We start from the raw sequence: 23,601 nt of genomic DNA on the forward strand, positions 1-23,601 counted from the left end.
TGATTCAATATTAAGGGCCCCATTTTCAGCCCTGGCCGTCTCTGTCATCGTTCGGTCGTGTAGGTCAGCCGGTTGGCGGTGACCTCGCAGGAAGCTGGGCTTGGGCCCAAAGGTATCTCCAGCCCCGGAAACATCGGTAATGCTGACGCGGAATTAGGAGACGGTCCCTAGCACCACGTGAGCGTCGTTCGTCCGCTTCCCCCCCCCCCCCCCCCCTCGGGCCCACCGCAGGCGCTGCACGTACTCCCCAGACCCGCACTTAACAGCGCGCAAGAACCTTCCGGCGCGTAACGAGGGACCGAGTGGGGCGGGGCCTCCGCCCTGACCTTGAAGGCGGCCAGTAGCGCGCCCTGGTGCCCTTAACAAAGATGGCGGAAGACAGCAACCTGCTGGGCCAGCCTGGAGGCAAGCTGGCTGTTGGGCCCCAAGGGAAAGAGCGCGTCAGAGGGAAGTAACGGGTGACTTCTGCGCATGCGCCCCACCTATTGCCGGCTAGGTGCTGCTGAGGCGTCAATTTGGCGTTCTGAGGGAGGGGCAGAGAGGAGCGAGGCGGCGGGCATTGATTTCCACTTCCTGTGCACAGAATGTTGCTTTATTCATTGGTTAATTTTCCTAACAGAGCGTTGTAAACCAAGGTCGGGGTGACCCCTGCCAAGCGGTCTGGCTGCTGTCCACGCAGCCCAGCCCCTACTCAGTTTCACCAGACCATCTCCCCACGCTGGGCCGGGGCCTGGGTCTCGGAGGGAAAGCAGTCCCTGCGAGGGCCCAGGCGGGTTCGTTTTCCAGTGTTTGTTTGCAGGGCGTGGTGTTAAGTGCTGTGGTTGCCCCCAGGGTCCGTGCCCTCCAGTCCCTGGTCGCCAAGCTTTCCCTGTTCGTCACTGTGGATGAAGGGGCTGGGGACCTGTGAGGCCGTTTGTGGCTGCCCCCAGATGCTGGCCCGGGCTTTGGCCCCCTGCCCGGGCAGCCTCCCCGCCAGACACCAGGAACCCAATGCACCAGCCGAATGCCTCCCACAGAGATGGGACTGCCAAAGCATTGCTGAGGTCAGTCAGGAAGCGGCCTGGCCGGCACCGTGGGAGACTCAGACTGGGAAATGCACTCACTGAGATCTACTGTTTTGAGCCCACTTGTCATTTTTGTGTGGGGTGCTCAAATGGAGAGTTAACTTGATGAGAGGCCGGCAGCACTGAAAAGGGGGGGTGGAAGCCTCAGGACTCACCCCCACCCCTAACCTCCCTGGCCCATCATGGAGCTGGGATCCCTGGAGGTAATTTCCCTGTGCTTTGTTTACCTTGGAGGACAGTGGCTGGGCACCAAATCTCACTGTCCTGAGAAGCTGAGTCACTGACAATCAGTAATTAAAGAGACAGCCAGTGGGTCCCAAGAATTGCAAAAATCTCAAGGTGGCCTTCCTGTCTACCCCTGAGTGGGAAGATCTACACTGACTCAGACCATCTTCTGAGACCTGGTAGGCAAAGCCAAAAGATCCCAGCCTTGGTGATAGAAAGTTTAGAAGAGTTTTTGACCCCCACCATAACTCTAGCAACCTGCTACCTTGCTATACTCCTCATTATGATCTAGACTTAACATTTTCATTTGGGAACAAGTTCCTCCCCTACAGCTGGCTTCCCCGAAGTGTTAGGTCTCAATCTCTCCCCCCTTTTCTAATTTCTTCCCTGCTGCCACCCCCATCTCCTCCCCTTTCACTTCCTGTCTCAGCTGTCACTGGACAGGTAAAGTTGGCACAGCTTATAGGATGGTAGGTCCTATCATGGTGCCCAGCCCCTGGGACTTCTTAGCAATTTGAGAGGCAAGTTTCCCAAATCCAGCCCAGGGTCTTTCTTGTAGCCCAGTTTTTTGGGAGGCATCTGGATACTGGGCAAATGACTGCTACAAGGGACAGAAACTGACAGGGAGACACTGAGGGAGCCAGGCCTTCTGTGGGAGGAGGCATTACTTTGGGGTGACTGCCCCCAGCTGTTTCATCTTCTCTTCTGAGGCTTTGTCTGGAAGCAGGACCTCCACAGTGAAACTGACCTTCTTGGCATGAATGAAGCTGTAGGTATTGTCAAACCGCAGGACATCTGAGGGGAGGCAGAAAACCAGACATTCAGGCAATTCTAACAAAGGGCAGCGAGTTTTGTTGACTGAACAAGGCAGTGTGGTCCATAATGAGGATGAAGGTGGCATAAGCAATGGTCCTTCACCTTCTGAAACTTAAATCAAGCTGGGTCGACAAGATATTCACAGAGAGAAAAAAATATATGAGACGGAACATGCCGAGCGCCAGATGAGTGAGAGAGACAACCATATCTGTTAACAGCTTGGAAGGAGAGGGCCCTATTGACTGAAATCATGTAAAAAGGCTTTTCAGAGGTGTTAGAACTTGAACTGGGCCTTGAAATGGCATAGGAGAATTAGTAGCAGCAGTAGTTGTCAAAATAATAATAGTTATGGGAAAATGCCTACTTATGTGTCTCAGCCCTGGCTTGGTAATCTATATATACTACTAGACTATTGCTCCAAATAACTATGAATTCAGTATTAATCCTGCTTTATAGGGTATAAAAAGGAGGTCACTGTGTCACATGGTGAGGTGATAGAGCTGCAATTTCCCTCTGGTCTGCATTGTTGCCTGCCTTGGGCCCTGGAAAAAGACGAGCCCTGTTCAGTTTCTGGCCAAGGTAAAAAATACACAGAATTTTTGAACCAGGAATTCATCCCAGTGAATTTGTCCCAAATAAATGGACACAGATGCTCATTTCGCCCCTGTTTGTAATCATAAATGATTAGGAAAACTCAAAGTGGGCATGCAGTTGGCAGAGAAGGCTTTGAAGCCTTGGCCGAGGAACAGACTGCTTTTAATCTGACCCTTTTTTTTTTTTTTTTTTTGTTGAGAAGTTGTTCCATTTCAGTCAAGTACCCCTTCAAGAGAACAGAGTGTGAGAACAAAAACACTCACTCTGCCCTTTCCCTATCCAGGACTTCTCTCGCTTTTCCCAGCAAAAATAAAAACTTAGAACAAGCCCCCCCCCCCAAAAAAAAGTATATTTAATCCTGAGAATTAACCTCTCCTCTTTCCTGCCCCTAAATAAAATACATAGTTTAGACCTTGAGTAGACACTCCACCCACACTTTTTTCACGGTATGAAGGAAGTATTACTCATTGATTTTCTCTCTGCACCAGAGGTTTTTCAGAACCAGTAGTCCCTCCGGAAAGAGAGACACTGCCTCGCTGTCCTGGACAACAGAGCCCTAGCAACTAGAATCAGTCATGCTAGAGGAAAGGTCTGAGCTCCTTGGACCAAGCACCAGGATCAAGATGGCTCTGCCTTGTATGATATTTTGCTCTCAGAAACAAGGAAGAGGCTGTTCTAAGGCCCAGGCCCAAGGGAAGTGGAGTTCATGAACTACATGGTTCATTTTGACACTAATCATGTACTCACAGGCCTGTAGGGCCCTCAGAGATCCTTCCAGGCTAGGGCTCCTCAACCTTTGTTGGGGAACTGGCCCCTTGAGAATCTGATGAAATCATACAACTTCAGATCCCCTGGACCCCATCATGGACCCTTGGGGGCAGGGGGTCCCAATGGGAAAGGCACCATTCTGAAGAGTCTCAGCACATGGGTGTAATCATGCCCTCTCGTTTATGTACGGAAACAAATATATATTCTAAATTAACTTCCTTTTATTTCTCCCAGTGGGAGATTATATTGCTTTTTAAATCATGTGTTTAGATGGGTTATATTATCCATGAATTTCATTTGAGAATAGAAAAGGGGATGTTAGACACTCTATATTATAAAAGGGAGGTGGTTTGGTCTTTTAAGATTCACAGTCACATCTATGGGGAGTCCACAAACCTCAGATTAAGACCTCCTGCTCTAGGGGAGCCTGGCTGGCTCAGTTGGTAGAGCATGTGACTCTTAATCTCAGGGATGTGAGTTCAAGCCCCACGTTGGGCATGGAACCTACTTAAAAAATTAAATTAAAAAAAAAAAAAGACCTCCTGCTCTAGCCCACTCCCCTCATTTTAAGAAGGAAAGCAAAAGCTGGGGCGCCTGGGTGGCTTCGTTAAGCAGCCAACTCTTGACTTTGGCACAGGTCATGATCTCACAGTTCGTGGGATCGAGCCCCACATGGGGCTCTGTGCTGACACTGCAGAGCCTGCTCGGGATTCTCTCTCTCCCTCTGCTCCACACCTGCTCATCCTCTCAAAATAAACAAATAAACTTAGAAGGAGGAGAAGGGGGAGGGGGAGGGGGAAGAGGAGGAAAGCAAAAACTACTTAGAGACACCTGCCCAAAACACTTGGAGAGTTGGTGGCACAGGGGGACTCAGAAACCAAGCCTCCTGGAGCCTGGCTAGACTCTCTTCTCCCCAAGACTCTCTTCTCCCCAACACTGCCTGGAAGTACTGTTGAACCTTCATCTAGTCTTTTAGGTCTTCTAGACCATGTTAAGTACTCCTGGCAGACAAAGTCTGTATCTTTTCTTCTGAATCTTCTTTCCAAGTATTCTAAACTCAGGCCCTCAGGAAATTTTAGTTGAGAAAAAAAATAAGTGAAATCAATTCAGACTTTGTTTCTCCTTCTCAGCCATTAAGTACACTTGGGCAAGGACCTGTGTGGCCTGGGGAGGATTAATGTGTTCTTACCACTGGAGGCTGGCACAGAGTTTTAATTTCTCCACTGAGCGATTATGTTCCACTTTGCAGGGGGTCACCTGCCTCTCCAAGGGCACTGCCCTCCCACAGGTAAGTTTGTAACCTAATACTGCATTCTCTCTGGGCTCAGGTCTAACCTGAGCCACGGCTCCAGACAACAGCTGATCCCACCTCATTGTCTTTACACCTGGGAGGTGGATGCCCTGACCTGCCTCTAATCCTCCTTGGAATGGACAAGAAGCGGCAGTCAAGGCCCCACAGGCCAATAAACGTTCCATCTGGGAATGTATCCAAGAAGAGCTAAAATATATTTGGGATTTGCAAACCTAAGCCTGGTTATGTTATAAGGTTCCTGGTCCTCTCTCAGGCTGTGTCCTTCCGGTACTATAATTGGTAGTGAGCACTGCTGGAAAATGGGTGGGGCACTGCTGTTGGCTGCGTGAATTTGGGTAAATTACTTCCCTGGTCTGGGACTCCACTCTCTGTTCTGTAACATCAGGGCAGACCTGATCATCTCTAAGATAGCTATGGCCTAGAGATCTGGACCAGGACTCTAGGATTGCCTCATGTCCTCTGTCTTTTGGTGTTCATATAAGCTACTTTGTGGGAGAGGTGACATCCCTTCTCTATACCTCAGCCTCCCCGTCCATTAAAAAAATTCAAGTTGGGGCACCAGGGTGGCTTAGTTGATTAAGCGTCCAACTCTTGGTTTTGGCTCAGGGTATGATCTCATGGTTTGTAAGATTGAGCTCTGCATCAGGCTCTGCACTGACAGCATGGAGTCTACTTAGGATTCTCCTCTCTCTCTCTCTCTCTCTCTCTCTCTCTCTCTCTCTGCCCCTCCCTGGCTTGCTCGCTCTTTCTTTCTCTCTCTCAAAATAAATAAAGTTAAAAAAATATTTTAAAAAATTCAAGCTTAGGGCACCTGGGTGGCTTAGTCGGTTAAGCATCTGACTTTGGCTCAGGTCATGATCTCATGGTTCCTGAGTTTGAGCCCCACATCGGGCTCTGTACTGACAGCTCAGAGCCTGGAGCCTGCTTTGTATTCTGTGTCTCCCTCTTTCTCTGCCCCTCCCCCACTTGTTTTCTCTCTCTCCCTCTCTCTCTCAAAAATAAATAAAACATTTTTACAAACTTCTTTTAAAAAATTGAAGCTTATATACAAAATACTTTATGCTCTGTGGATAATAGTATCTGGGCTGGTGTGCTAGGACTTGTTCTTACTGAAGCATGTAGTAATATGCCTTCTCCTCCAAGGACCTAGCTGCTTGCTTACTAACAGGAATACTCCTCCTCCGTGGGGAGCCATACCACAGAGCATCTGAGGAAGGGGCTGTAGAGACTGAACATTGCCTGGCATGTGGGGAAGTACACGGCATCTGAGATCGGGATGATGTTGTGAGGCATCTGGGGGCTAGCTCAGATCTCCTGGTGATGCTGCCCTAGAAATGGGGCACAGGGCTTCTCCCGTCTCCAACACCATCTCCAGGATGGCCCTTCTCCCTGCCAGGTCTTGCCCTAATAATAATAATGGTGACTACAGTGTGTTAAGTGCTTGCTGTATGCCAAGCATTATGCTAAGTGCTGCACAGACCTATCCCCATGAGGTAGAGAGTTTGATCCCCAGTTAGCAATCAGAAAACCGAAGCCCGGGGAGGCTGTCACTTGCCTAAGGACTAGTCTATAGTCAAATCCAAGTGGCTTAATGATAAAGCCCTTGCTCTCATTGACTTTCCATGCCTGGCCCATTGGCTCTAATAGAAAGGAAACTGGAGACTGGAAGGGAAGTGTGTGTGTGTCTGTGTGTGTATAGTTTTTCTACTTATAAATGTAGTACATGGTCATTGTAAAATAACTATTTGCAGAACTCATGTAAAAAAATTAAAGCCCTCTATAAGCTTCTTACCATCTCAGAGATAACCACTATTCCCCAGAATTATTTTTAATATACATGTTTTTAAAAAAAGCAGAGTGAGGGGCGCCTGGGTGGCGCAGTCGGTTAAGCGTCCGACTTCAACCAGGTCACGATCTCCGGTCCGTGAGTTCGAGCCCCGCGTCAGGCTCTGGGCTGATGGCTCAGAGCCTGGAGCCTGTTTCAGATTCTGTGTCTCCCTCTCTCTCTGACCCTCCCCCGTTCATGCTCTGTCTCTCCCTGTCTCAAAAATAAATAAACGTTAAAAAAAAAATTAAAAAAAAATAATAAAAAAAAAAGCAGAGTGTATACCATATGCTATGCTTCACTCTTTGTTTTTTAAAACATGTACCAGACATCTTATGTGTCAATTTATTCCCTCTAATGTGTATATTGTGTTCCATATACGTGTATGCATGGACCATAATTCATTTAACGAGATCTTATTAAGGCCATTTAGTTTATTGCCAGTTTCCCAGACTGCTAGGAACATCCCTGTACCTATATCCTTGTGTCTTTGTATAAACATTCCTGTAGACTAAATTTCCAGAATTAGAATTGCTAAAAGGGAATTTTAATAGATACTACAAAGTTGAGTGAGGTCAAACACTTTTTCAAATGCCTGTTTGCCATTCTTATTCCTCTTGCCCAAACTTCCTATTCATGGTCTGTGCCCATTTTTTTTGATCAAGGTGGAGATAAATGAAGCTCAGAGGGATCAAGACTGGGCTTTTCAGCATTGCTCACCCGGGGATCCCTGCACCCACCCAGGCAAGTTCTGCCTCTCTGATGTCTGGGGAGAGGAACATTCCCAAGAAATGTCTGATGACAGTCATAGATCCAGTTAGTCTTGAACCAGATAGCAAATATTCTGAACCTTGTGATCACCTAGCACCAGGACTCATCTCTACCTGGGAGTATTTGGTCAGAGTCCCACCCTGCTGCTAACCAGGAGGGTCACCTGGTCATTGTACCTGTCCAAGCCTAGGTTTCCTTATCTATGTCAGGAGAGGGTTGATCTGATGGAGCCCTATGTCTAGTTCTAACAGTCTGAGAGCATAAACCCATGGAGAAAGAGGGACCTCACAGGCAGACAGCTAGGGCAGGGGCTCTAAGCCAAGACTTACAGATGCCAGGATCGCTGCAGGTGAGGGTCCCATCCTCAGGGACCAGGTGGGCATTGTACCTCTGGTTGGAAAGCACCTCTGTCATCTCCCCTGCCCGCTGCCGCTCCCCCATTTTGGTCTTCAGGAAAATCCCAAAACCGATGTCTGAACCATCTGACATGAACTGCCACCTGCAGGAGACATCCACCCATTGAGACGTGATTCCGTCCATGTGTGCACTCTCTGGGGTCCTGCCCCCAGGGCTTCTCCCAGCCCGGCCCACCCACTGGCTCAAAGGCACAGGCTGCCTCCTAGGGTCCAGAGCACTACCTGAGGACACAGCCAGGGAAGAGGATCTCATACTCCACTTGGTGGGAGGAGCCACGAGAAATCTGCACACTGTGCTCATACTGCTGTTTCACTTGATCTCGCACATAATACTTCTTCGGAATGTCACCCCCGTAGTTAATCTAGAAGCAGAACACAGAATGAACTGGAATGGGCATTTGAGCCAGGCTTCCCGGGCGATCCCCTAGCCCTATGGGCTACGCGGCGGGGGGCATGCAGTCCCCTACCTTGGATTTGCACTTGGGGTCTCCATCAGAATCAGTCATGGTACCCCCATACTCCATAGGCAGCTGGTCAGGGCTGATATATTTCAGTAAAACCTCCTTCCAGTTTGCTGGGCAGTAGAGGGAAGGAAGGAGAAAAAAAGGGTCACCACTAGGCAAGATTTCCTCACGGCCCTGGTGGTCAACACAAAAGAGGCAGGAAAAACCTTGTCTGCCCCAGGACGCAAAACACAGGCATTAGGAGTACACAGTATACACACAGATCTGCAGGGGATTCAGGAGGAACCATCACCCAGAGGATTGCCCTGCCCTGAACTAAGAATCAGAACACCTTGAGTCGTGTCTCCCCTGCCTCTGGCCAGTTGAACAACCTTGGGCATTGCTTCACTCTGAGCCTGATTCCTCCCACCTTGCAAGGCTTCAGTGGGGGGTGAAGTGAACTAAGTACTTGAGAAGATGCCATAAACTGTTAAGTGCCCTACGCACATCAGAATATATTATCACTCCTTGGAAGATGATACAAATACCTGCAGTGCAGGCAGAGGGAACAAAGAAAGGGAAGGGCATCCCACGTAGAGGGAACAGCATATGCATCAAGCAGGAGGGCCTGAATCAACATAATCTGTCCTGGGTAGACTGAATTCCAGGAGGGCACAACCCTGTGTCTCATCCCCTACTTTCATCTATACGAATCACGCTCAGTCGTGAGTTACTGAATGCACCACTGTAGAGTGGCCCTTGAAATGGGTTCCCTTGGCTTTACCCCAGCCACGACTTTACTTCTGCTGTTTTTCAGGCTGTCTAAGCTGCCAGTGACTCGCCCCCCCCCTTTTTTTTTGTAAATAACCAAGCCCTTTCCTGACTCTAGTCAGGATTCTGATTCTAGTGCAACCAATGCTGAGAACCAAATTCCTAACCTATTATCAGCCAAGTACAATATTTTGATTCTGGAAACCTTTCCATGATGACTATATAGACCATAAATAGGCAGCAGCTCCAAGTCATGGGGTACAACCCAGTATCCTCTGTTGTTGGTACTGGCTGGAAGCCCACAGAGACTGTCCAGAGTCTCCCAACCCTCTGATTTCTAGGGTCCCGGGACCATGCAACTCCTGCGACACAGCGTCTGTGGTTTGGGGAGTGATTTAATCTGTGCTTCTAAGCCTCACTGACCAACCCAAAATGAATGTCTTCCCTCCTCTGCTGAAGATCCTGTATCTTCCAAGACTGAGATGGGTTTGGTTGAAAGGGTTTCAGGTGTGGGTGGGAGAACAGACGGCACCTTCTCGACAGCTCTGCTGCCAGGAAACCCAACCACCACATGCTCATGGTGGGTGGTAGCAGCAGAAAAGCCAAGAATCATCAGAGCCTTTTGCTCAGATTTTGTATGTCTTCCCCCAGCTCAGCTGGAGAGTTGGAATAAGGCCAAAAAGAACTTCCCATCTTACAGAGAGAGTAACTGAGGCAACAAGAAGCAGAACTTGTTGCTGTCAGAGTCAGGACCAAATCCCAGAAGTCCTGTACTTTCTAGAATGCTCCACGCTGCTCCCGGGGCTCATTAATACGCACTGGGAAGATTTCCACTTTCAATGTGTTGCCTAATAGTGAACATTCAGAAACGTTCAGAATCTGTATTACCTACCCCTAAGTTCAACTCCACGGGTGACATCGAGTCTGCCAGGAGCCAGTCCCAATCTACCTCTGTGGTCTTTTCTTCCCACCAATGTTCTGATTAAACCTAATGTTCTGATAAAACTCAGCTCCTCTCTGTCCGTGGCTGGCTTGATTCCTATGCGTCTCTTGCTCCAGCTTCCCTCTTGTGCCCTGATGTTCTCCCAGCTCCCCAGCACATCCAATCCCTGCCGGGTGTGGTCCTGCCAACCTCACCAATCACTCTTCATTCTCCCTGGTGGGCTCCTCTGGCTCTGCCTGCCCTTGAGCTTGGACAGTCCCCAGGGCTGAGCCTCCACTCTTCTGTGGGCATCCTTTATCTACTCACAAGGTTTTAGTTGCTGCCTATATTCAATAACTCCCGAATTTCCAAACTGGAGTTCTCTCCTCAGCTTCAGGCTCAAGTAACCCCAACATCTGTGTATCTCAGAGATTCCCCAAACTCAACATCAAGCTTATTCTTCTAGTTGTGTTCTCTAGCTGAACGAATTGTACCAGAATGATTGTGATATCCAGTCATTCATGCCAGACACCAGAAAGTCATTTCTAGATTTCTCTTCCTTCCTCTATCCAGTCGACTGAGTTCTGCTGTTTCACTTCCTAAGTAAGTCTCTAGTCCATTCTCTTCTCTCCATCCCTACTGCCACCTCCCCAGCTCAGGTTTGCAACACCTCTTGCATGGACTGTGGCCACACTGCAAATTGGTACCTGTGCTTTGCAAGCTTGCCAGTAAAATATGTCTCCATTTGAAATCTGATCCTGGTTGGGGTGCCTGGTGGTGCAGTCGGTTAAGCATCTGACTCTTGATCTCAGCTCCGGTCACGATTTCACATTATGTGAATTTGAGCCCTACGTCGGGCTCTGCGCTGATAGCATGGAAGCTGCTTGGGATTCTGTCTCTCCTTCCCTCTGCCCCTCCCCAGCTTGTGCTCTCTCTCACTCTCTATCAAAATAAATAAACTTAAAAAATTAAAAAATAAAGTAAAAATCTGATCCTGGTTAAGAAGATGGGGTACACATATACAATTCTACTTTGAATACTACTACATTGAATACTACTCAATGATGAAAAAGAATGAAATCTTGCCATTTGCAACAACGTGGATGGAACTGGAGGCTATTATGCTAAGCGAAATAAGTCAGAGAAAGAAATATATTATTTGACTCATATGTGGAATTTGAGAAACTTAACAGATGATCATAGGGGAAGGGTATGAAAAATAAGATAAAAACAGAGAGGGAGGCAAACCATAAGAGACTCTTAAATACAGAGAACAAACCAAGAGTTGATGGGGGTGGAGGGGTGGGGGAAAATGGGTGAGGGGCATTAAGGAGGGCACTTGTTGGGATGAGCACTGGGTGTTATGTGTAAGTGATGAATCACTGGAATCTACTCCTGAAGCCAAGACCACTGTATGTTAGCTAACTTGAGCATAAATTTTAAAAAATAATAAGGGGCGGCACCTGGGTGGCTCAGTCAGTTAGGCGTCCAACTTCAGCCCGGGGCACGATCTCATGGCTCGTGAATTCGGGCCCCACATTGTGCTCTGTGCTGACAGCTCAGAGCCTGGAGCCTGCCTCAGATTCTGTGTCTCCATCTCTCTCTCTGCCCCTCCCCCACTCACTCTGTGTCTCAAAATAAATAAATACATTATAAATAAATAAATAAATAAATAAATAAATAAATAAATAAATAAAATAAAAACATTAAAAATAAATAAAATATATAAAAATAAATAAAACAATAAATAAAAAATAAATAAAAACATTAAAAACATTTTTTTTTAATAATAAAATAGGGGCGCCTGGGTGGCTCAGTCGGTTAAGCGTCCGACTTCAGCTCAGGTCATGATCTCACGGTTTGTGGGTTTGAGCCCTGCGTTGGGCTCTGTGAGCCTGGAGCCTGCTTCAGATTCTGTATCTCCCTCTCTCTCTGCCCCTTCCCTGCTTGCACTCTGTCGATGTGTCTCTCAAAAATAAATAAACATTAAAAATAATAATAAAATGGCTAGAAGTTAATTAATTAATTAATTTAAGAATCTGATGCCAGTACCTTCCCTGCTCAGAATCTTCCGTGGTTCCCAGTGGCCTGTAGAGTCATGTCCAGGCTTCTCCCCATGGTGCCCTGGATTCTCTGTGCCCTGGCTCTCGGCCCCTCCCCAGTGTGGCCCCTCTCTTGTCACACCCTGCTGTGCTCTCTACAATTGCCTAAACCACAGTGTGTAAGGTCTTTCCTCAGTGCTGTTCTTTCTGCCCAACAGGTTCCTGCCTGGCATCATCTTGCTGCCTCTTAACTCATTCTGTAGCACTCAGGTGAGGTAGGCATCTGCTCCTTCCTGGGTCAGGAGAAGGTGAGTGTCCCTGCTCAGTGTCCCCACCCACTTGCTTTCTCTCTTTTACATGTAATGTGTTGTCTGCATCTCCCTTCCCCAAGAGGGCCTGGAGCTCTTCAAAGGATTCTATCTTACTCATCTTTGTCACCTAATCCAGGGGGCCTGGCACACAGTAGGCGCTCATCAAAGGAAGCAACTCCTAGTTGCCCCTAACTGAAAGCAACCTCTGCTCCTGTTTCCTCCATGCACCTTCTCTCTGCTGTTTCTAGTACCTTTTCTAGCTTGTATCATCGCTTTCTCTCTAAAGGTCTTCTCTCTCCTATTACCCTGTAAGCTCCTTAAGGGCAAGACTGGTATTTTGTTCATCTTTGCATCTACAGTGCTGAGCTCAGTACTTTCTTCTAGAGCGTCTGAGTGAAAGAGTTCTTTTTAAAACAGAAAGGCAGACCCTAGCCCGGCCCCTATTTGCTCCTGGGTCTCTCTGCTACCAAACCAGCAAAGGAAGCCTTCACCTTAGATACATCTAAAGCTATCCCCAATTTGGCCCACAGAGCATCCAGTGGCATTGAGAAGAGTCTGGGCTACTCACCCCCCAGGACCATGATCTTCTTGCGAGTGTCCTCACTCAGGAAGGGCTTGATGAGGTTATAGGCCACAGGAAACAGCTTGGGGGCTGGAACAGAGACCAGGCAATGTGAGACCGGGAGCAAGGCTCACTTTGTCCCTAACAGTGTCCTCCACAGTCCCTTGTGTCAGGCCACAGGCTCCCCAGTGCTGTGGAGCCCACACAGCCCAGGGTGGGAGGCTTGGCACAGGCACCTCTTTGACATCCAGCTTCCCTGTCTAGAAAGTGGGTATTGCCTTCCTATCTCACCCGTCTGGCTGGCTCCAAGGAGGTAATAGATCCTAAAAGCTTTGTGAATTGTAACCCAGTCTGCATATGTCAGGGGTCCCCAGATCCCATCCTCTGGCTCACCCCATTCTACTCCCCTGGACCTGTCCCCGTAACATTTTGGGCCCCTCTTTCCCATTTGACTTCATCACAGATAGTTCCCAACTTACCTTTATTTTTTTTTTAATTGTTTTTTCAACATTTATTTATTTTTGAGAGACAGAGAAAGACAAAGCATGAGGAGGGGAGGGGCAGAGAGACAGGGAGACTCAGAATCTGAAGCAGGCTCCAGGCTCTGAGCTGTCAGCACAGAGACTGACACAGGGCTTGAGCCCACAAACCATGAGATCATGACCCGGGCTGAAGTCAGGCACTTAACTGACTGAGCCACCCAGGCACCCCTCAACTTACCTTTAACAACAAAAAGACGCTTCAGTGTCTCAGGATAGTTTTCCTCAAACATGCAGAGAAACTGTGGAAACAAATCACGGAGTCCAGAGGGCCCAGACCTCTGTACCAGGGAGGCAGGAGGGAGGCAGGCCCCGCCTCCTTCAGGCTAAACTCTGCCCCCATTACCTCACCCACAGAGCATCCTAGCAGAGGGGCTCACTCCTACTTTTTCTCCTCCTCACAGCCCCCTCCCAGCCCTGCTCCTCACCTCTCCATAGGCCTCCACCGCAGGCTTCCAGAGATGCTTGAGGCCAAGACCCTCGCAGTCATAAATCAGGGTGACTGTCTCCACCTTCTTCCCCATCTGCAGAGGACAGAGGAGCAGAGTCACATCTTGCTGATTTGGTCATGGGCCCAGATCTGGACAGGGCCATACCAAGGGCCTTCCATGTTGAAATAATCACCCCCAGGCCAGAATTGTGGCCTAGGCTAGTCACTCTTCCTGCCTCGGTGTCCCTGTTCTTGTCCAGTAAACAACTGGGTGGATCTAGATTCTCTCTGAGGTCCCTTCTGTTCTGCAGTTTGACCTCGTGGCCCCCCCTTCCTCTGTGTGCAGCACCTGGTAGTGTTCAGTCCGTGGGGCCTCGTTGGGCAACTTTTCTGGTGAGCAGACACGGAGACTCTCCATCCAACCTAAGCCCTTAAGGGTACATGCCCACCTAATGATTCTCTGTGTCCCCAGCCTGCAGGATCTCTGCACACACTGGGCTCTCAGTGCATGTTTGTGAATGACGGTGTTGGAGTGTTCCCAAATTTATCACATCATTTCACTGGATCCTTATGATAGCCGAAGAGGAAGGCAGAAGAGATGGTCAGTGTGGCTCCAGCTCTCCTTCAGTCTTTTTCTTAGAGAGGGAATCACCTGTCCTCACCTTTTTGTTTTGAATACAGACTCTGAGCTCATCTCACCAGCGGTACCCAAACACTTGTCTGAGGACAGGCTGGTCCGTGACAAAGATTTTACTGGTGCCCAGATGAATGAGAAAAACAATGATAATGTAATAAATTTCTTCAATTTAAAGGACTGCTCTTTATTCTGAGATTATGCCATTCCTATAGTTTTGGGGGCTGATTATGGCAATAGTAGCTGGTACATTTTCTTTTTAAGTCCTTACTTGGAAAAATAAAAATTTGGCAATGTATGTCAGTCCCCAAAACTCTGTAATTTCACTCGTCTGTGAAATCCAAACGTCTGGGCCCCAGTCCTGAAGCTGTGCTCAAATCCCTGTGTGATATGCCTGTTTCTGCTTGAACACCTCTACTGTGATGAACTCATTTTCAACCGTGCTAAGCCCACTTGCCTTTTCGGTCTGGCGGACACACTCCTGAAGAAGCCGCTCACAGTCCCGCATCTTGGTCTTGAGCAAGTCCTGTTTGGTGGCTGAGAGGAGCAGACCCTTGGCATCCAGAGGTCCAATGACATCGTACCAGACGGGGCAGCCATCCAGGTCATAGCCACACATGCCCCCTGACAGATACTGTTGTACCACCTGGGCAAAAACATAGAGGAGGCACCTGGTCAGCAGGCCCAGGGCAGTCGTGCCTTCCCTGTATCCCAGGGCCTTGCCAGGGGTTCATCAAGCTCTCCCTCCACAGCCTTCTCCTGGGTGCCAATAGATAACTCACCCTGGGAACCACTGGGGCTCACTTAGAATTGTCAGACCTTTCCTCTGAAGGTCCCAGTCCACCAGATTCGGGCACAGATTGTGGGTCTAACAGACCCAACGTAAGGATGGGGCAAGATCATTTGTCCTCACCTCTGGAGGCTGCCAGCTCATGATGTTGTCAATGTCCTTTTGCTTTCGGAACTCCACGTGCTGCAAACACACAGTCAGGGCTTTAAAAGAGCAGGAGTGGGGGGAACGCTTAAGGGGTATCTAGCAATAGATGACAGTATGAAGAGACCACCATCACATCTCAGGTACGTCATGAGAAGGCAACTGGCAGGAATGGAAAAGAAGGCACTGCATGGTTTAGAGGTCTGGGAAGAAGGGATTATAATTCTTGGCTGGCCCAGAACTATTAAAGTTCTGTGTTTCCAAGGAGGGGAATGCACTTTGTCATAGAGGTATAAGGTAACAATGGTCAGCTAATACTCAGATATGTCACACAAGCCAAAAGCTGTGATTGGATGGGCAGGGTGGGCAAAGGAAGCACAGTGTGATTCTGACAGGCAGGAATGGAGGCAACGGCGGTATATGAAGCCAAATGGATCTCACCTTCCGGAGCATGGCTTCGGACTTCTGCAGGTCAAAGTTTCTAGCTGTAACAGGGAAACGTGGTTAGGGTTAGACCAGCAGGCTGGGCATCCAAGGACAGGGAGATTTCCCTATTCCCACGTAGGGGCTGACTCCCAGATCACCCCACAAGCAGAAGGTAACATGAAGACCTTCACTGGGTGCTTCTGGAACACCACAGCCCCTGAAGGTCAAGGATCAGGGCAGGTGGCTAGAGCCTTGCAACTTCAGGATTAAAAGAATTTTACCCTAGTGGATGCAATAGGTGAAAGATCTTATCTTCTCTCATGGAAAGTAAACCCTGGACCCCTTTATCATTCTGCCTCTCCAGTTACACAAAGTTAATCTTCATGGTCTAACATCCAGTTCTGAGAACTTGATCCACAGTTCAAAGATGAGCATAGTTGCCCCACAGTCTGGGGTGGATCTGGCAGAACATCCCAGTAGGATAGAGTTGATGAGCCTGAGTCGACCTTGCCCTATCTTCAAAGGATCCATGCACACCCTAATGAGACACAGAGGGCCCTCCTCCCATGGTTCCTGGAAAGCTTCAGAATTCAAGTTCATCTGGGCCAAGTCTTCATTTTATGTTCCAGCCCCAAGTCGTTCTGCTCAAACTTGAACACAAAGACCTCACTACCCCAAATGCCACCTCCTTCCAGGTAATCTGCACTGCTATTTGCACTCAGTCCTCATTGTTACACTGAGATCCGCTGCTGGGACCCTCAGAAAATAGGGTAGCTTCCTCAGTCATGTGACAGCCTCTTCAATACTAGTGAACTCTGTGCTGCCACCTGAGTCCTCTCAGCTATCATGTTGCCCATCCATGGATCCTTTCTCTAACCATTTCTCACAGCCCAGTTTCAAGTCCATCTACAGAACTTCCCTTTAGATGTTTCCCAGTTGGCCAGTGCCCTTCTTAAAGTGTGCTGTCCAGGGACACCTGGGTGGCTAAGTTGGTTGAGCATCTAACTTCGGCTCAGGTCATGATCTAGTGGTTTGTGGGTTCGAGTCCTGCGTCAGGCTCTGTGCTGACAGCTCAGAGCCTGGAGTCTGTGTCTCCCTCTCTCTCTGCCCCTCCTCCGCTCATGCTCTGTCTCTGTCTCTGTCTCTGCCTCTCAAAGATAAATAAACATTAAAAAAATTTTTTTTAAATGATAAAATAAAGTGTGCTGTCCATAACTGAGCACAGCACCAGGTGTTGTCTACCCTTCTCCAACAAAGCCTAAGAAATTTCTCGGCAACAGTCCCACCCTTAACTCAGATGGAGCTTACAGTCAACGGAAACCCCCAAATCCTTTTCAGCTGTGCTGTTGGGAAGCCTCCATCCCATATGTTGTGAGGTGGTTTTCTGGACCCATCCCTATCAGATTTTCTCTTGTTACAATCAGCTTCACTTGATCCTTTAAAGAGTTTTTGAGATCCAGACTCTTACCAATTTTGCCAACTGACCTATGAACTCTGCCTCCCAGCTGCATGTCCTCTGTGGATCTGATTGGTATCTAGAACTGCTGACAGCCCTGGAAGCTGGGCCAGACAGGCTGCCCTCTGGACTGTCACCTTAATCACTGATCTCTGGGAGTGGCCGAGCACATTCCCTGACTCTGCTATCATGAAATCCAGTCCACGCTCCTACACCCAAAGGGTATATCAAGAGATTTGACCAATGCCACTCCTCTCGTTGGTGCTGGACACACACTGGTGAACAGCCTTTGCTCTTAGGAAGTTTCTTCTGATGGCTACCCTTTACGTGCCATCATGGCAGCAAGGGGCGGCTTTTAGAGGAATATAATCTGGGTTTGCCTCTCTGCCCCTCCACTTTTTCGCAGTTTGACCTTGCACAAGATACTGCACATCTCTGACTGAATCATCTAATGATCTGGAAACACATGAAAGATGCAAAGCAACATGCTATCATGATGGGGGAACTCAGCTGGTCTGTGAAGGAGTGGTAGTGAACTGTGAGCCCCCTTATCTCCAGGTGGCTCTCCAGTTAACCGGTATCTGCAAGAGTCCAACATCTAGCGTCTTCTTTGAGGGCGCTCCCTAATATCTGCCAGAGTCCAACATCCAGCGTCTTCTTTGAGGGCCCTCCCCAAGTTGCCACTTGGCCCTGACTGCCTCCCCATGCCTGCTGAGTCGGGCCTCTCAAGAGCTCCTGCTGCCCTAGTCAGGGACAGCTCAAAGCATGGCTTAGGGCACTGCCAAAGAAGCTGGTCCAGGAGCAGCTGTCCTGGGTTCTTATCTGATCACTTCCTAGTCCTAGTGAAGAAGACTCAGACATCCTTTGCCCCCACCCCGCACGCGCGTGCATGCACACACACACACACACACACACACACACACACAATATTTCTACCACCTCCTCGTTTTCATCTGGCCACCTGACCCTGTACTGAAGCAGTACAGATTCGTGTGCCTGCTCTCAGGGCTTGGGGCCAGCAGAAAACTCAACCCATGTGAGGGGAAGGGGCCAAGAGTAGAAGCCCGAGTTCACACCTAGGTTAGAGAAAGACATTCTGCTGGCATGCGCCTTGAAAATGTTTCCTTTAGAATCAAAGGTAAGAGGGAAAATGTTTCCTTAAAAAAAAAAAAAAAAAAAAAAGGCAACAAAAACCGTAATTGAAATTCATAGCAGAGCCTGACCCAGCCTGAGCTCCTGCCCAGGAAATGTGAGGCACAAAGGGCAGAGGAGACACTTCCTCTGTCTGAAGAGGCAGAGCCTGTCTTCAGAGGGCAGCTGTGGCTTCCTAGAGAGACTGCTGGCCTGGGAGTCTGGGGCCCTAGGTTTCTGCCCTGATTCTGCTTCTCATTAGCTGTGTGCCTTCAGGTAAGTGCCTTCCCCGCTCTGAGCCTCAGTTGTCTTAACTGGCAAATGAGGATGACTATACTCTTCCGTATGCCTGCAAAGCGAGGGGTTATCCAAGGACTGGGGAGTTGGGAATGCCTGGGAAACCAAGTGCCAGGAGCCCAGGTGGCCTTCTCTTAGATAAAAAGAGCTGTGTTATTTTGTTCATCTCTCTGAAACCACACGTCTCTACCTAACAGCAGCTCAGTGGGGTGTTTGATCATCTTACAGCTGGCTCTTTAAGGCAGCACATTCTTCCCACGCTGCCTACCCGCCCACTTCTAGCTAAGCCCCTTCAGCAAAACATCCTCCGCCCCTGGACTGAGGCCATTGAGCCCCCGTGCCGCCCCTTCACCCAATCCAAGTGGGCTGATGGTGGTGCTGGTGGGGTGGTCACAGCTCTTTTTGGGGGAAAGGGCAAGTGGCACTTCCAGAGGCACACAGGGCCCCGTGTGGCTTCCCTGGCTGCACCTGCCATGGGATACATACTAGTACCTTTTCTGGACAGAAAAGGAAAATACATCTTTTCACCTGTCCCAAGACCCCTAAGGTATGTACATGTGTGTCTGTGTCTATAAATAAATAATCAGGCATGATTTGTACTTTAATATTTGGGGCTATGATTCTACATCATAATTGAACCTCTGCCAATCTAACACAGTGGAATTTTCTCTATTATTTCAGTGTCTGCTAAGAGAATTTCTATAAAGAAAAAAAAAGTGTGTCACAGGAACCAGAGAGGGTAGCACATGCCTTGAACCACAGGAGGAAAAAAAGGGAAAAAAGAAAGGAGAGATTTCAGGAGTTGGGGCATGGAGCTGAATTGGACTCTGAAGCTAGTAGAAACATGTACATTTCATCACCGCACAGAGAGTTCTGTCATGTTACATCCTGTAATAGGCAAGGCACCCTGTCTGGTCCTGTTCTAGCAGAGAGGAGCCTAAAGCAGATGTGTGCCCCTGGCCCACACGCCATAGCCAGACCAGGGCAGAGTTAGAGCTAGAACTTGAGGCTCTGGAGCCTGGTAGTGGCCTGAGGGCAGTCTTATCAACCTAGGTTTGGCTGAGTGCTCCCACGTTCCCCGTGCACTCTGCCCCTCCTTCAAGCTGCCTAAACTGCTGGCAGCAGGTGGCTTGCCATCCCAAGAGGTCACAGAGGGGGCCGGCCTCTCCCAGGGGCCTGCACTCTGGTTCTAAACTTGGCTCTGCCTCTGACTACTCATGTGGCTTGGTCTTCCTAGGCTTTTCTTCAACCCATTTCCCCAAGTCCATCGGGAGAGTGCATTTATCGAATGGATGGAAAGGGCACTGGGCTGGGAGTCAGCCCGCCAGTTCTAGTCTTCTCTCTGCCTGTAATTCAAGCACTGTGTGACTTGGAGCAAGTTACTTCACCTCTCTGAGCCTCAGGGTTGTTATCTACCCAATAGGAGGATCTAGGTTATACAATTGCCAAGAGCCCTTTGGGTTCTAAAGGTTGAATTCTCCAGATTCTCAGATTGCCAGGGGCAGGGTTTCCAGAGTGCACCATTCTGTTACCCAGGACAAGCCCCTGCTCCAGCCTCCCGCAGCCCCGATTCCCTCACCTCGGAGCCAGCGCAGGAGAAAATAGTCATCTGGATTTGGCAGAGTGGGCAGCACATCCTGGACATTCTCCCGAAACTGTAGGGAGAGGCAGTAGGGTGAGCGGCAGGTCCCACCCCAACCACCCTCTGCCGGGGGCTCTCCGCAGGGACTTTGCTAGACCTCTCTTCAATACGGGTCAACTTGTAGACACTGGCTGAGCACATGGGCTGCATAGTACACTCTGCTGCCTCAGTGGATAGCAAGGAGGAGGCAGGAAGGAAGTAAGACACTACCTCTGCCTGGCTGTGTGCACTTCCACTCCAGTGTGGCAGGTGGGCATATGTGTTCCCAGCTATGATAATAGACACTCTGGCACATGCCACAGTAAAAGCTATCAGTTTGCCAAGCGTTCCCTGTGTGCCCAGCACTGAACTTGGCATTCATCTTATTCATGCCTTACTCAGAGTCCCTGGAGGTTTCACTGTCCCTATTTTACAGATGAAGAAATTAGAGCTCAGAGAGGCTAAGTAACATTCCCAAGGCTGAACAGCTAGTAATCAGCAGAGCTGGGATGCAAACCCAGGTCTGTCCGAGGCCAGACAGCACACTCTTGCCACTGTAGTCTTCTGCCCTTTAGTAATGGACTGGTGAGCAATGTGCTGGGGGAACAGAGGAAGAGAAAATTTGATTATGACCGGCCCAGGAAGACAGTGGTCTCACATGACTTCAAAAAAATGGCATATGCATTGGGCTAGAAGGACTTCAAAGGCAGCAGGAGGAGGGAGGAGGGCAATCCAGGTGGAGGGAACAGTTCCAACAGGAAGCCATGAAGGGGGAAAGTGCAGGAAGTGCCAAACAAGGGATGTGGGCATCCACCTCCAAGTAGGTGAGCACACCCCCACATGCTCTCCCCATGCCTCCTGCTCCTGGCCACTCACCTTTCCCTACTCACTGACCTTACAGTGAGTAGCCCAGAGGGGACCAATGAGGACCTGCCACCTCCACCCCTTGCCTAGGTCAGCCAGGGACTTGAACCATCCCATCCCATCCCCCAGACTCCCAGACTCCCAGAGGAACTGCTCATCCAGGGCCCAGGCATGAAGCCACCCCTCACCAAGGACCCTACCCAGCCCCTGGTTTCCAGTTTAATCACCACCTAATCCCTCCTCTGCCTGACTTCCCCTGCAGGTCAGCAGTAAAACCTGAAACCTCCCTATCCAGCCTCCCTGGGATGGGGGAGGCCCAGCCTGGGGCCGAGCCTTCATGGGGTTGGTGCCTCAGCCCACTGCCATGGCAGGAGACATCTGGCCCCCCACCCCCTGTCCAGCGATGGAAAACTGCTCAGCTGTGAAGATTCCAAACCTTCAGACCGGACCCAATGGGTTCTGGCTCCCAGAACAGCCAACCTCCCCTCTCCTCAAGGGCAACAAAAAGTAGATTCAGTTGGTGGAGAGGGGGTCCAGCTTTCAAACTGCTGCCCCCTCCTCTGCCCAGGCGCCAAGGCAAAGCCAGGCTTACCTTCTGGCCTTCTGAAGAGCATCTGCCCCAGTCCCAGGGAGGGGCCTGGATTGCAGGACAAGGGAGGGCTGGTCTGAGCTCAAACTAACCTCAACCCAGTGAGTGGCTGATAGGATTCCAGCCTTCACATGAGGGTGCTCCCTTCAACATCATCGGGTCCAACCCCTCACTTCGTCTCATCAAGGAGCACACAGAGAAGGACGGGTTTTGCCCAAGGTCGGCAGAGAGACTTGGTGCCCCAGAAAGGGCTCTCCAAGTATCCTCAAGAGCTGTCAGGGCCCTGTTCAGGGTGCCGCTGCCCCGTAAGAGGAAAACCTCCCGGAAATGGAAGGAAACCTGGGGCCCTGCCCCAGCCCCCAGGGCCCGGCTGCCAGTCTTGTGAATGAATATTGCCTTTGTGCCCTTAGCTACCTCCGAGGGCTTCCAAGCAACCACTTCTTCCCAGGTGGCACCGCTAAGGTCTCGCTCGGGGCTGAGGCTGGGGTGGCCAAACTTCCCCGGGGCCTCCTCGGCGGGCGGGGGGAGGGAGGGGCAGGCCTCGGGGAGAGGGGCGCGAGGCGCCAGGTGCTGCCGGCCGCAGCTCCGCCAGCCTCCTGCCGGTCCCGCACCGTCGCTCGCCCCCCGCCCAGTTCCTTCCCAGCTCTCAGCTGCCGGAAGGTGAGGCCCCGGGCCGGGGGGCGGGGGCCGGGCCAGGATGAGGACTCACCTTGGCCAGCGCCTCCTTCTGCTTGGGGCTCAGATCGCCGACTCTGCCGCTCATCGTGGCTCGGGCGCGGCGGTTGCGGCAGCTGATGGAGCACGGGTCGCTCTCTGCCGCCGGAGTAAAGTCCCAGCCTTTTGCCCGGGCCTCGGGGCTGGCCGCCAAGCCCCGCCTCTTAAAGGATCCCGAGGGGTGGAGTAGGGAGGGATGCGCTGGGCGCGGGAGCCTCTGGCGCGTTGCCCTCTATCCTCCTGAAGTCGGAGACCCTGGCAGGAGGCGACCAGGGGTGCCCCACCCGGGCCGAGGTCAGTGGACATTAGAGGGTCAGGAAATCTGGGTTCTGGTCTCAAATTTATCCTTAGCTCCCCTGTGACCTTGGACGAGACACCTGACTCTCTGGGCCTCAGTTTCCCCATCTAGGTGCTATCTAATGACCTCTCCTGCAATCAGACCCCATAGGGCAGAACCTCACTGCCCCAGATGGCGGAGAGCTTGCCTGGTGCCGCTGTGGAGGGCCAAGTCCTGAAACCTAGACATCGCCCTGTGATGAACCATGGTATTGGCCATTTCTCTCTGGAGCCCCTGCCCTCTTTCTCTTTGCCATTGGTTTTGGACCACTGCTGCCAACCAGCTTGGGGCCTCTCAGTGTTGACAGACTTTTCCCTCCGCCTGTGAGGCAGGCAGGCCTAGGGAACAAGGAACCACAGACCAGGTCTCCCAACCCAGGGCCCTGACCTCTGCTTCTGACCTTCCCAGCTCTCCAAGAGCTGCTCCTCAGCAGGCAGAGAGGAGTGCTTCCTCTCTGGGAATCAGAAGTCCTGGGTTTGAATCCTAAATCCTCCACTTCTGTCTGTCAGACTTCAGCAAACGACTTCACCTCTGTGCACCCAAACTTCTTCATTCATGACATGGAGGTGATGATCTGGATTTCAAGTCAGCTTGAGAGCATCAAGGGAGCTAACGTATATAAGTCACTCTGTGCCTTAATGCACTCAAGTGCCTAACAAAGGGGTTGCCTCTGTGACCACTCCCTAGTCTGCCCTGCACACCTCCCTTTGCCGCCTGCCTGGCCAGGCTTTGGCCTCTGGGTGGGGATGTAGGGTGGACATGGAGGAAGCCACAGTAAAGCCACCGC

The 23,601-nt window shown here is 50.3% G+C and overlaps 1 protein-coding gene and 1 non-coding gene across 6 annotated transcripts; one reads left to right on the forward strand and one right to left on the reverse strand.

Annotated features, from left to right (window-relative positions):
• Positions 1–576: 576 nt before the first annotated feature.
• Positions 577–22,631, reverse strand: SEC14L2 (SEC14 like lipid binding 2). Of its 5 annotated transcripts, none has more exons than XM_003994790.6 (12): positions 22,473–22,631; positions 20,269–20,344; positions 15,821–15,864; positions 15,359–15,418; positions 14,903–15,091; positions 13,810–13,905; positions 13,563–13,623; positions 12,849–12,932; positions 8,259–8,365; positions 8,014–8,153; positions 7,705–7,874; positions 577–2,084 (listed from the first exon to the last, which is right to left on the reverse strand). In XM_003994790.6, the coding sequence occupies exons 1-12, from the start codon at positions 22,524–22,526 to the stop codon at positions 1,954–1,956; spliced, it is 1,212 nt and encodes a 403-aa protein (XP_003994839.1). In that variant the 5' UTR covers positions 22,527–22,631; the 3' UTR covers positions 577–1,953. The 5 variants fall into 5 exon arrangements, with proteins under 5 accessions (XP_003994839.1, XP_006938649.1, XP_044897553.1 ...); XM_006938587.5 differs by lacking the exon at positions 22,473–22,631 and adding an exon at positions 22,178–22,315; XM_045041618.1 differs by lacking the exon at positions 22,473–22,631 and adding an exon at positions 21,767–22,059.
• On the forward strand, positions 3,893–3,965 carry TRNAK-CUU. The gene has a single exon. It is a non-coding gene; the product is annotated as a tRNA-Lys (tRNA).
• Positions 22,632–23,601: the final 970 nt, after the last annotated feature.

Source organism: Felis catus, chromosome D3 (genome assembly GCF_018350175.1).
Source record: "Felis catus isolate Fca126 chromosome D3, F.catus_Fca126_mat1.0, whole genome shotgun sequence".
NCBI lineage: Eukaryota > Metazoa > Chordata > Mammalia > Carnivora > Felidae > Felis > Felis catus.